At 36.9% G+C, this 13,255-nt stretch overlaps 2 protein-coding genes across 3 annotated transcripts; both read left to right on the top strand.

The window, feature by feature from the left end:
- The first annotated feature begins 5,909 nt into the window (after positions 1 to 5,909).
- Positions 5,910 to 7,798, top strand: LOC146622823 (cell adhesion molecule CEACAM1-like). Its single transcript, XM_085364914.1, is given in 6 exon segments — positions 5,910 to 5,973; positions 6,063 to 6,380; positions 6,938 to 6,987; positions 6,989 to 7,217; positions 7,366 to 7,614; positions 7,725 to 7,798. Coding segments are annotated over 6 exon segments (984 nt in total).
- A 3,148-nt stretch (positions 7,799 to 10,946) lies between these two features.
- LOC146622824 (nectin-4-like) lies at positions 10,947 to 12,737 on the top strand. Of its 2 annotated transcripts, XM_085365434.1 has the most exons (6): positions 10,947 to 11,010; positions 11,173 to 11,517; positions 11,842 to 11,944; positions 12,253 to 12,287; positions 12,377 to 12,429; positions 12,579 to 12,737. In XM_085365434.1, the coding sequence occupies exons 1-6, from the start codon at positions 10,947 to 10,949 to the stop codon at positions 12,735 to 12,737; spliced, it is 759 nt and encodes a 252-aa protein (XP_085221560.1). The 2 variants fall into 2 exon arrangements, with proteins under 2 accessions (XP_085221560.1, XP_085221562.1); XM_085365436.1 differs by lacking the exon at positions 12,377 to 12,429 and having other exon boundaries at positions 12,253 to 12,283; positions 12,540 to 12,737.
- The last annotated feature ends 518 nt before the right edge of the window (positions 12,738 to 13,255 follow it).

Genomic DNA, 13,255 nt, shown 5'->3' on the forward strand with positions numbered 1-13,255 from the left:
TCATTAGCTCTAACATAGCTCTGTTCTGACTCCTTGGCAAAAATGAGTGTGAAGCAGATCCATTCAGAGCTGTACAAGAAATCAGTACAGAATGATTTGTATTCATTTCCCACAAAGGTGAGTCTGAATGTTTCTGCAGACGTAGTTTTCAACATAAATACTGAATCATCCTTTTAATGACTTCTTAACTTCTCCTCCTCAGAATGAAAACAATGAAGAACAGAAAAAAGGACTCGGGTTCTTAGTAACTACATTTTAGAAAAGAATAAATTAATTAATTAATACATGTGTTAAGTGTGCAAAAAGGTCCAAGTAATTAAAATAATTATAAGGTGTTTAAAGAATGTGAGTTTTATTTTTACACCTTGTCTTTATTATAAGACACAGCATGTATCTGTATGTAAATGCATTCCCAATAAAGCTTTTAAAAAGAGTGCCTTTTGTATGATTGCTTCTGTCACAGCTTACTACAGAGGGATAAATACACCTAACTTTACTTGTGAAAATAGGCAAAAACAAAAAAAAAAGCAATACAAGTATGAAGTTTTTTCCAGCCTGTATTAAGGCCACCAAATTGAGCACCATTTCAGGTCAGTGGTGCCACATGAGGCCGCATGCTGCTGGAGGCTGAAGAGCAGTGTCCTGGGTTCAAGCTCAATCCACATCCCTTTGCTGTGTGTCTTTCCCATCTTTCTCTCTCCCTACTTTTCTATCCATCTTTAACATCACTATCCAACAGGCAAAAAGCCAACAAAACAAAAGACCGTGTTAATGCAGCCTTAGCTTATTGGGAGAATATTTGTAATCTGCAGATGCAAACCAGCAATTTGTGTACCACATTTCCCTGCAGTTTGATCCATTCATCTATCAGTTTTCTTCTGCGTATCCAGTTGAGGGTCAGTTGCCTGTAGAATATCCCAGCTATCATGAGGCAAGAGGGGAGGTACACCCTGGAAATGTCACTAATTTGTCACAGCTTACAAGATACAGAGACAGACAACCATTCACATTTACAGCTATGGCTGTGAATCGCCATTAAAAACCACCATTTAATCTTAACATGCATGTGTCTGGATTGTGGGAGGAAGCCAGAAAGAATCCACACAGGCATAGGGGGGGACCAAACATCAGTGCACAAACTCCACACAGATGAAATTCATCCCATAGCTGTCAAAATGTTTAATCTAAATGGATTAATCTTATAGACTCAGAAACACTACAATGATCAAACGACTTGAGGAAGTGTTGGCTTCGCTTTGCATTCACACTCACACTGATACTGGTCACACTGACAGTGATCACACTGGAGGTGGAGTGGGCTGATTGCAGGACGAAATTTTCCTCCCAGTGAGCCGGCATTTTATGGCTGACTGTCAGAGGTGGGACCAAGTCATTGTTTTGCAAGTCTCAAGTAAGTCTCAAGTCTTTATCCTCAAGTCTCAAGTCAAGTCTCAAGTAATGTCAGGCAAGTCAGAGTCGAGTCTCAAGTCACTGGTGTAAAAGTCCAAGTAAAGTCACAAGTCTGAAATTTTGAATTTCAAGTCCTTTCGAGTCTTTTAAAAAAAACGAAAAAATAATGTTGCAGTTATGCTAAATGTAAATATTAGACCATGTAATTTTTAAATCTGTGTTTTTCTCAACACATGACAAAATAGTGAACTTAGAAAATATACACAAATTGTGAAATTGCACCTCTTTAAAATGCAGCTCAATTAAACCTAGCTCCAAGAATAATTTTCACCGACAGTTCTGAGATAAGCTGCATGTTATTCTTGGATGCGGTTGTAGGACCAGCTTTAAAATCGCATGACAAAAATATCATACATAAATAAATGATTATTTTTTTTAAATATCATTTAAAAAAAAAAAACTGCATCACCAACGTAGCCTGGACAACATTTGCAAGTTAGATGAAGTCAGCTATCTCATCTTAGCATATTTATATGCATATTTATAATCATACGGTTCTTGGAGTGAGTGCATACACTCATGAAGTTTAGTAACTTCAGGTCACTGCAACAAGCCCAGGTACAGTTTACCGACGGATGGGTGCAGGACCTTGAAATGCACCGTGTAGAACGAAAGACCATCGTACGTATCATAAGTTTACCAGTCTCACAAATCGTCGTCATAAATACACATTCCTTAACAGTTTATTAATAGGACCTTTGAGCTCAACGGTAATTAATTAGCAGTGGAAATAATTTCTGGTAGCATCACAGAAATGTAGCAGTGACAATAACATTGTATGCTGTAATCGTACTGGACAATTAGTGATACAAAACAACTGTTTTATCCTGTGACTAAAAGTATATGTTTTTGTCAATGTACCATAATAACAGAAGCGAAACGCAATATTGTGTCAGGACAATTCACTATTTATGCACAATAAACAAAGAAGCGACAATTTCTGTTCAGCGCCAGACTTGCTTGTAACCTATATCACCAATTATGTTAAGAAAAATGACGTATTAACTACAACAGCAGACTGACCTTCGTGTAAATGCTTGGAGCAGACTAACCTGTGAGCTGGAGTGTTCTGGGACGTTATATTTGATCTTTGAATGGCTGCAATCCAGTCGCCTCTTTGTTACTTCGGAAACATGGCTCGAACAATTTCTCTTCAACGACGTAATCCGATAACAACCGATCTCTTTACCCGTCGGCTTCCCGTGGCTGTCATGCGACCGGCTATTGCAGTTAATAATACAACAGCTTCTTGACATTTTTGTGTTTCTTTTTATCGCTGTGTAACTGATTTTAATTGAAAGCCTGCGTGCGCTAGTACCGCTTGCCACGAGCTCCCAGAATCCTTTGCGGTTCTACCCGTGAATGACGTCACATTTTCAATCTCTATATAATATGCATGTTAAATTTTATATTTGGGGTAAAATATCAAGTCTTTTCAAGTAAACCGGTTCAAGTCCAATTCAAGTCCCAAGTCATTGGTGTAAAAGTCCAAGTCAAGTCACAAGTCTTAGAACATTTTTTCAAGTCAAGTCTAAAGTCATAAAATTAATGACTCGAGTCTGACTCGAGTCCAAGTCATGTGACTCGAGTCCACACCTCTGCTGACTGTTGGTTTGAAAGGAAATTGAGTGACTCTGTGAATGCAGTCACCGAGGGGGTTGATTGTACACAAAGAAGACAATTTGTGACCTCCTTTGTGGAGTTTTTGTTTCCCCTCAAAGCTCTTTAAGCATCACCTTATCTAATTTTACAAGCTGTGAGTGTTGATGTTAGATACTGTAACGATAAAGGTGATAAGCTGATTGTAATGCTTTCCAGCCAAATTAATACTCACAATATTGGTCACTTCTTCATCAGATGGTGATGACCACATACATAAGGTCAAGTTGTTCTGCATTTCTTTGAATGTTACTCAGCTAATCTTATCTTTAAAGCTCATACAGCAATAACAATATTCTTAAACTGCTTATCTCTTTTACTCTTTTCATGTGCCATATCTTAAATTCACTTTTTATTTAATGAGCTTTAGTCAGTTGATGTAATTTGAAAGTATTAAGTGATTCTAGCTTTTATCTTTATATTATTATCTTATAAGTGTCAAAGAAATTCCAGATTATGCAGGAAGTCCCCAAACTGTTTGCCCTGTTGATTCTTAAAATAAATTGCCATTGTTTCTTGCATATACTGACTAAATTAATGCTAACTGTGTTGGAGAAAAACAATGCAAATGTAGTGACAGTTATTTTTTGCAGTCTGTAGCTCTCTCCCTCCTGCTGCTGAAAGGATTGCTGGTTCCCAGTACTTTTTGTAGATCCAGATGGAAAATCACCATCCCGTTTACTAGACTTTTCAAATATATTGATAATGCACATGAAACAACAGAAAATGATCTTTGATAATAAGAGGGTAACTCACTGAAGGGAACCTTCACAGTTTAAACATGGCAAACCAACATTATGAAAATGGATTAATCTGATTTATCTGAGAGTTGTGGCATATTAATATATGTTACATTAATGTTATTCTCATTGAATCAGCATCAGCTTGTGATAGAAGTGCTTTGATGGCAAATATTTCAAGCTCTCAATCCAGATTTTCTTCTAAATACTTATTATTTAACAAATGTTTTTATTGTTGTCATTGTTGTTGATACAGTCACTAATCTCAGTTTTCTTATATTATAATTGTTCTTTAACAAATTTCATAATGAAAACATTTCTATAGTTTAACGTTTTCACCATATTTTGAAGGTATTTATATATCTATTATTAGAGTTATTTATTTTCCCTCTTCTTAAAAATTGCACGTGTGTTGTAGAGGCGAGGACTAATTTAAAACTCAAAGTGATCCAAACAACTAAATATGTTATATTCAAATACATCGAGTCACCTGAATTTAATTTATCATACAGTATACAGAAGCATTTCTCTGAAGCCAGAGTAAAATAATTGGATAAATACATCACAGAGCGTCATTTTAGGTAAAAGTCTCAAATTCGCATTTGTTTTATGGAACAGACTTAAGATTCATTCACTGTTACTATATCATAAGGTTTGCTTAATTTGTTAAGCTGTAGGTTTTGTCTGATATATATTATTGTGGCATATCAAGCCACACAAAATATGCAGGAATCATAAAAAACATAAGAAAATTACTCGATATATGAAAAACGCTTAAAATGGAATACAATTATTCTTACATTTGAAATTATGTGAGCAAATATATTATTATAAAATTATGTGAACAAAATAACAGATTTACAGTGATTTAAACTAACAAAATGTGGGACAAATCATTTCTCTTCTGTTATTTTGATTGACTAATTTTTGTAATTTTAAATGTTTTTTTGACAAAATGTAAAAAGAATTGTGCTCTAATACATTATGACACCAGTGCATCTATAAGAAAACTAATTTACCTGTGTAACAAAATATAGTTTTTACTGCAGGTCACAATAGAAATGTTGCTACAGTTATTTAAATCCCTAACACACCCAGTTTACCGTATAATATCATATTTACAATGCAATGCCCACTCACAAAAACACATTATAATTCTGTTTTCAGGAACTATACTGTGACACACTGTCAATCATTTATCTCTTCAGCTGATCTGATGGGTGCCTCACAGCATTAGGGCAGTCATACAAGTCGAACAATACTTCATTGTGCATGAATGATTACAAAGGAACATATTTACACATTACATAAGATCTTTATTTCTTTTAATAAATCATTCATTCTGGAAGCACTGAAGGAAATGATTTGTTTGTAAGGCTGTCTGAAGGAGTCTGAGTGTCTCCTCTTTGATCCTCCTCTGCAAGGAAAGCTATGGATCACTGCAGTTGCATCAAAAAGAGACCCAAACCCACTTAGCGGGGAGCACATAAAACTCTCCGTTAACATAAAAGGCACCACCAGCATCATGACTCATAAACCTTCTTCAGATGTTTATATATGTTTAAAAAATAATTCACAAATACTTTGCTTTAGAAGAAATAAAAGAACTAGGAAGGGAATGCAGTCATTACATTTTAAAGTTGTTTTATTTTAGTACAGAAGCTGATCCTGAATATGCCGGCAGGATATGCCCCCTACCATTTTTTTTATTTATTTTGTTGTCTAAGGCTAAAACATTTGGAGAAAACTTGTGAAAAATTAGTTTATCCATCTATACTTGAATAAGGTGCATTTTATATGGTCTGTCAAAAGCTTGATCGTGTTTTGTTTTTTTTCCTGTTCAGATTAAATCCTGTTTTTTTTTTTCCAAATTCCATTTCTGTATGTATGTACACACAACACAACAGCTTCACAAAGGATCTTAGTGGTTTTCCTTACTGAGTGGGGGGGGGGCTGTAGAGGGTCCTGTGATGTGGGTCAATAAAAGAGCAAGAGCTCCTGAGACTCTTTCTGTTTTTGATTTCAGAAGGCAGAGAGACCATGTCAGAAAAGTCAGTATTGGACAAGACCATCCCATGGACTGCAGTTATGCTTCGTTTATCAGGTAGGCTAAATTCACCTGATGTGTAGACAGAAATAAAGGAATGGGGATTTTTTTTTTCAGTCTTCTGTAATTTTTTTTGTGTTAATCAGGTATGTGTGTAGGTGAGGGTATATTACCCACTGGACCCCTGAGTGGAGCTGTAGCAGGCACAGTGAAGTTCACCACCACTCTCAGACCTCCAGAGAAACCATTCCTCTCAGTAAGCTGGAGATTCAATGGGGTGAACATCATCAGTTCCACCAGCATCAACATCACTGATCCTGGATATGCCGGCAGGATCTCATTAGACCAAGCCACGGGGTCCCTGGAGCTCAGAAACCTGGCACTGGAGGACAGCGTGGAGTACACTATCACCATCACACCAGATGCAGGGCTGCCAAAACAGGGGAGGACCAATCTGACTGTGTATGGTGGGTTAGTCTTTATACATTTGTATAGGGCACCAAACCTTGTGTGCCCTATACGAGTACATGCCTAATGATAGTCAAACATGCAAAACTCCTTTTGAATTTCCTTTTGATAACACGTTCATAAAACAAACATGACAAGGAAAACAGAGTGTGTGCTTATACTGAGAGGGAAAGTGTGTGAAACAGGGTCCCAGAGGACTAACATATAAATTAAAGTTTGGGTTGTTGTTAGATTGCACTGGATTTACAGGATGCAGTTCAATTACACTCTACCACCACGATATTCATACTTGTACACTTTAATAATAAAAAATAATAGAAATTCAAACAGAAAAATAAATATCTACCATTTTAAATGTTAGACAGTTAAAAATCTATCTGAAATTGGAACATAATTAATGAATTATGACCCAATGAAATCATGAAGGTGAAGCTGTTTGATAGATTTATGTCATTTTAAAGTTACTGTCACACAAAATGTTACTTAAAGTGACACATATATGTTTCACACAAACTGTGTTGCTTCTTTTTCCATCATTTCACCCAAAGTTGACACTTTTTATCGTCTGGAGCCACCATCCGCAGCCCCACAGCCATCCTGATAAGAAGATGAAAGCTCCACCAACCTCACCTGTGAGGCCTCTGGCTCCATCAGCTCCAGAGAGTGGATAAAAGATGGCCAGCCTCTTAATCCCAGTGGCGGTGTCAGCTTTTCCCTGGACAACAAGACAGCATCCATACAGCCTGTTCACATTTCTGACCGCGGCACCTATCAGTGTAGAGTCAGCAACCCGGTCAGCACCATGACTGCGACCCATAATCTCACTGTCAGCTGTGAGTATTCACCGTGCATTCACAGTGTTTCTATTAAAGAAAACATGAATAAATCAAGTTAAAATTAATTTACTTTAACTTTTTTTAAAGACAGCTATATTAGCAGTAATAGTCTGAATGTCCCTAACACTGTATTTTAATTGTGCAGTTGGACCATACAACCTGTTGATCAGCGGACCCTCAGCTGCTCCTCAAGGTCACAGTATAATGTTGCAGTGCACTGCAGACTCGGTCTCACCAGCACACTTCAGCTGGATGTTTAATGGCAATGAGACGCATGTTTATAACTCATTGTATATCATAGAGAGGTTAGGGGCAGAAAACACTGGAAATTACACCTGCACTGCCAAAAACGCAGTGACCATGATGGAAAGCTCCACAGTTCTGGATCTGAGAGGTAAGAAACCAAAGAATGCACTAATTCAATAATAGTACAGTCTTTATTTTGTCATCATTTCATATATTTTACAATGTAGTGATGGCAGTTGTTCTCTTTTCTCACTAAAGCATCCTGCATTGCTCCCTGTGGGTCATCCTCAGGGTTGGTCATCTATGCACTCACTCTGAAAGGGCTAATATAAGACAAAGAGCATGTGAGCTATGACCAGTGAGATAAATTATTTCTATTTGTTTGCCTTATTGTTAAGGCACAAAGTATTTTTGTATCATTGCTTTATCTGTTTTTATAATTTAATTAATTTAGCCTGTTTTGTTTTTCCTTTCAGGTTCTTTTCCCCGATAAGTGACTCTGGATGCTTAATTAAAAAATCAACCACTTTGTATAAATCATTATTTCACAGAAGCATACTTTGATGCTACCACTCATCACTCCTCGATAGGATTACTTAATCAGATCAGTAATCATTAACTTGTGTTGATTTGTATCTCACACTTGTTGTGTGATCTATTGGATGCAATAAAAGTTTTGACTGATTTAATGAATTATAAGGTCATAAATGCTTTTCTATTGTAACCAACACTGACTGTCCACTGTGGAAAACCACAGGTCGCAGTGTTTCATGGCTTCACTCAAGACCTGCGAGAATATTTTGGGAGAAACTGATCAGCAGCACAAATATTACCAGTGCTGATTTGGATTTCTTTTTTTTTTTAATGCATCACCACTATGTTTACAGTAATTAGGGACCCACTGGTTTTTAGTTGAGTATAGGTTCGCTTTAGGTTTATTCCCCATTTTTTTTATTCTTGCATCTTATACGTTATAAGTTGGATCCGTTATTAAAATCATTGAGTCTCTGGTTTCTCCATTTATTCTCAGTCTAGTGGAGAGCTTTAGTGGTTAAAAAATTGCTCAACAAGTAGAAAGTTGCAGGTTCAGTTCCTGTCTGTGGCAGAATTCCCCTTTGGCTTTGCATCTGCCAAATCCATCATCTCTGTGCCACGTTTTACTGTGAGTTTCTTCTTTCTGTGTTTAGTAGGTGTCTAATAAGTTATTTCCCATTTTACTTCAGCAGCTGGTTGACTCTTGTGGTTCATTTTAAGTTTTGCTTCCCCCTGAGATTATCTTGAGTGCACCTGTGCATTCTTCCAACAGTCTCCACTTCCCTAGTCAGCCCTCTAAAGATTTTTTTTTATGTAATTTACTTTAATTTAATTGTATTCCTGTAACTAGCATTTTTGAATTATTCTCCTTTGTTTAATATCAGCTTTTATAATACAGCTTTTTGCATTTGGGTCCATATTTGAACTAAATCAAAGCACTGAGTTTTCAGTGACCACTGTCTGTGATAAGAAACAATTGTGTGTGCTTTGACTTGAGTACAGCTGAGGATGCAGAGCTGTGCCTGCATCAGTTATTTCCACCTTGCTGTGCACATTTCTAATTCACATGTGCAAAGCAAGCTGAGTTCAAACAACTTGAAACTCACATGACCTGATTACCCAGTTGTTCATCTGAGACTATGTAGCCTTCGACTCTGGTGGAGATAACGATATGCGCCTCTCTGAGCTGATGCTTTCTTCAGGAGGCCCAATGAGAGCTCACTGATATGAGGCGCAAAATTTTTTATTTTTTACTGTTATCATTCGGGATCTTATTTAAAGTTTTAAAGAAGCTAAAAGCCACGGTGGGAACTAGGCTTGCGTTGTTGAGCCAGTCAGTATGCTGCAGCCACACAAAAATGAGGTAGTATTTCAGCTGATCTTTATAACTTCCGTAATCACAAGTGGCAGTAAAAAGAAACCAGTCTGAGCCTAGAGCTCAGTTTAATATGTCACTGCCCACACTAGAGTTGAGCAGATAGTCAGGCAGAATGAAGAACAACATGCGGATGGTAATGCCGTGTAAATAACTGAGTTAGATAAATAAAGTAAGTCTGAACTCACACATGAAACTCATTTATAGACTCACTGAGTCCATGAGTCACCACAGGAATTGATGTTGCATGTGTGTTTTCTTTAATCTTTCTTTCTCTTATAATTAATTAAACCTTGTCAAGCAAGCAGGTTGACAGTCAGAAGTGAGGATGTTGAAGTCACAGACATGTACTACCCATCAAACCACAAGCAAACAGCAGACATGTCAACCACTTCATCCACAGTTTTGAAAACCTTGTCACCAGCAGTAACAGTCAGGCTTTTGCTGTTTTCAGTCTCTGTAGTAAAATACAGTCCTCAAGGTAGTTTTATGCAATATGTTCATATGCCCATGGACACATTTTTCAATGCAAAGTCAACCTTTAAACTTTAAAGTTAGGACAATCCACATGAAGGTTAAATACAGAGATCTATTCTGTGTGCTGAAAAAACAGAAGTGTATAATACCCCCCATTTTTGTCACATGCAAATCCATATATGTATGTGCCCTAAAAAACAACCAATGTTACCACGTCCGGCAGTTAATATTTATTGTTAAAGTGATGTTAACTTCCTTCAAATAAAGTGGAACGAAAGCGCGGACATTTCTACACCTGCAAATGTTTCATTTATGTAATAGAAAATGGAATAGTTCGAGCCCTACATCCTCAAAATGCTCCCACAGGCTCAAACTGGGATTTGGCTAAATGCACATGTGTTTAAGCATTTTATCAGCATTTTTCTCATGTGGCAATAAAACAAAGTCAGCATAGCTCAGTATCTAACTGAGATCACCCTGATTTGACCACACGAGGTCCCCGTTGAGCAGAACATGAAAGGAGGCAGAGAGGAGTAACCTGACATCATGCTCACTACACAGGAGCTGAAAATCACAAAGTTAAAGATCACTGTGTAATGGTTCGGGTACACAATACATTTCCAGTTAGAGTTCTGATGGATAACAAATTGGTTTCTGACGTGGCTGTGCCGTTCTTTCTCCCCTTAACGGGTAAGTTTTTTTTATTTGAATGTATATTTTTCTGGTGGATAGCTGTAGGCAGATACATTTATTTTTAAAAAAAGGAAAGTTTCAACCCACCCCAAGTTTCATTGCGTCTTAGTCAACAGAGTTATTTTGAGTCTGTGGTTTTATGGGAAATGTCTCGTTTTGTTTTGTTAAGAACTTAAATCAGCCTATGTTCCTCTTTGCAAACTCTTTTTTTCAGTGGTCGAATATTTCAGTCTAGTCTCCAGGTTTTAGCCTTGGACTGAACTAAAAGGTTACGGATCCCTCTGTTTGTAACTCTGTAAGTTTCTTTGAGTTTATCTTGAAAGCTGACGTACCTAATCAGAGATCCTGTATGATTTGTAAGTTTTCTTTTTCTGTGTTGTTAGTTCCTGTTGTTGTGTACAATGAAAATGTGCAACGGACGATCTCACCTGCTGATTCAGCTAATTTACATTACATTTTTCCCAGGTAAGACCCAGTTTTATGTTTTTACCAGATTTTCTAAAACACTCATGCTATGCTAGAAATGCTTGAAAACATCATGAATAAATACCAGTTTGAAACCTGATCTCTTTTCTATTTTCGTCTCTCTTCCCCCTCATCTTTCTGTCGTCATTTACCTTTTGGCAGTTTTTGTGGCACAAAGAGTCGAAGTCTCACCTGAAGTGACTGGATACATTGGAAATGATGTCACCCTGAGCTGTCAGTTAATCCAAGGACCAACATATACCAATGTTACTCAGGTTCAGTGGGCTCTCCAGGATGAAGAAGGAACAGGAAAAGTCACTCTCATTGTTTTCAACACTATGTTTGGAGTGAATATTTCTGAGAGTCCACTGAAGGAGAGAGTGGCGTTTGATAAACATTCGTTGATAATTAAGGCTCTAGAAATGAAAGATGCAGGATCCTATATCTGCAGCATTTCCACTTTTCCCAGTGGTACATTTGAAGGAACCACCAAACTTGTTGTTCGAGGTAAGACTGTAACTGCTTTTATACACTGATATAAAACAACATTTAATGTTATATATGAGGTCATATTTATTCAATTCAATCTTCAAAATTTGGCTGACACAAACCAAACATTCAGTTTGAATAACTTTTTTCTGCTTTTGTGTCGTATTCATTTTAACATCAGAAATTTTTACCAACATCTAATATTACTCATGATTAAAGTTTCCATGTTTAGTTAAAATGTTTATACTGTAAAACATGAAAGCTAGTTTTTGTTAGTAGGCTGGTTTAATGTTAGTTTGATGTTAATGAGTTGTGGACTATAATCATACTTTATTCCGCCAGAAACGAAACCACTGTCAGCAGGAATAGTTCTTGCTATAGTGACTGCTGTCTTGTTGCTGTTAGCGATCATGGTGGCCATGCTTTATTTCATCCGCATTAGAAGGTGAGTGTATGTTCTCGTGTGTTATTTATATTATAGAGACTACTGTTGACTGAATCATATTTGAGGGATCCATCGTCTTTGTGGCCAAAATTCACCATAAAGGAAGGAAATCCATTTTATGGTCAAGACTTTAAGACTTAAGAAACTTTAGACTCTGGGAAGCTGTTTGCTGTTTCTGTTTAATTGCTGTTTCACGGACCAAACAGCAATTAAACTATAATCATCAGATTGATCAAAACTTATAATTGTAGCTAAAAACCAAACTTCTCTTATAAATCACCAAAATCACTTTTGTCTCGTTTGCTCAGACGCCATTCTTCCGCTGGGTTTCGTTTCGTCATTGGTAAGAACATGCACAACAATTTCCACTAATTGGTTTTGTAAATACTTAAATTATTTTAATTTTTCTGTAACGAAACGTATGTCTTTCAGATACGACTGGTCCAGAGAGAGAGTCGCAATCATCTGCAACTGAGAGAGACCAGGTGAGCTCCATGGTTTGAGGGTCCATTTTTGAACTTGAATGAATACGTTTTGGTCAGATACATTTAATTTATATTTATGCTGTTGTCCTGCCATAGTTTTTTTTAATTACAAGAGGGCAATTATCATGTTTTCTTACATGTGTTCACAGGATGTGGTGTATTCTGACATCAAAGTGAAACCGTCCAGAGATGCCTCTCCTTTAACCAATTACAAACTCAGAGAGAGCGTGTATGTTGACGACGTCACGTACTCCGAGGTCATAGTTTCTCGTCAACCCAAATCAGACACAGAGTGTGTTTACGTTTAGCATTTTTATCATTTTCTGTTGTGTTTTTGTGTTGCTTTAGTTTGTTATTGTGATAAAAAAAATTGCCTGATGATAATATGAACACTTGTTTAGGTGTTTAGTCGTAACCAAAGGAATATTTTGGCCTCATGGTTTCATGTGTGCATGTGCTAGAAAAGCACCCACAGGCTGCAAGTCAGAGGACTTATCAGTGTTTGATCTAGTCTATCGCATCTGCTCTATCACTGCATAAGAAAAAAAAATCATCTAATTGCAACAAAGAAATGCAAAGTTGTGTCGACCAGAGATCTTTAATATCCAGCCAGTCATTGCTGGTATCTTTCACGCAGGTCTGAATCCACTTTAAATGGCTGAACCAGTAAAACAACATGATAAATGTTTAAAATTACAGAAAAAGTTATGATAGTTCACTGAGGCTGTCCTGTAATTATAAAATATGTTATAAATTCTAAATATGTTCATTTAATGTGGGCTCATTAATAATAGTTTAATCGTTTACCTCTTTGGCAATTACATTG

The sequence above is a fragment of the Diplotaxodon limnothrissa genome, linkage group LG11, assembly GCF_057381915.1.
Source record: "Diplotaxodon limnothrissa isolate DT_005_m linkage group LG11, D_limnothrissa_male_GT1.1, whole genome shotgun sequence".
In the NCBI taxonomy this organism is placed as follows: domain Eukaryota; kingdom Metazoa; phylum Chordata; class Actinopteri; order Cichliformes; family Cichlidae; genus Diplotaxodon; species Diplotaxodon limnothrissa.

What these genes read in the sequence shown, in the direction of transcription:
- LOC146622824 (XM_085365434.1), top strand. Translation starts at nt 10,947, where the DNA reads ATGAAAATGTGCAACGGACGATCTCACCTGCTGATTCAGCTAATTTAC. An exon ending in TTACATTACATTTTTCCCAG is followed by an intron (nt 11,011 to 11,172) that starts GTAAGACCCAGT and finishes ACCTTTTGGCAG; the next exon opens with TTTTTGTGGCACAAAGAGTC. An exon ending in TATTTCATCCGCATTAGAAG is followed by an intron (nt 11,945 to 12,252) that starts GTGAGTGTATGT and finishes TCGTTTGCTCAG; the next exon opens with ACGCCATTCTTCCGCTGGGT.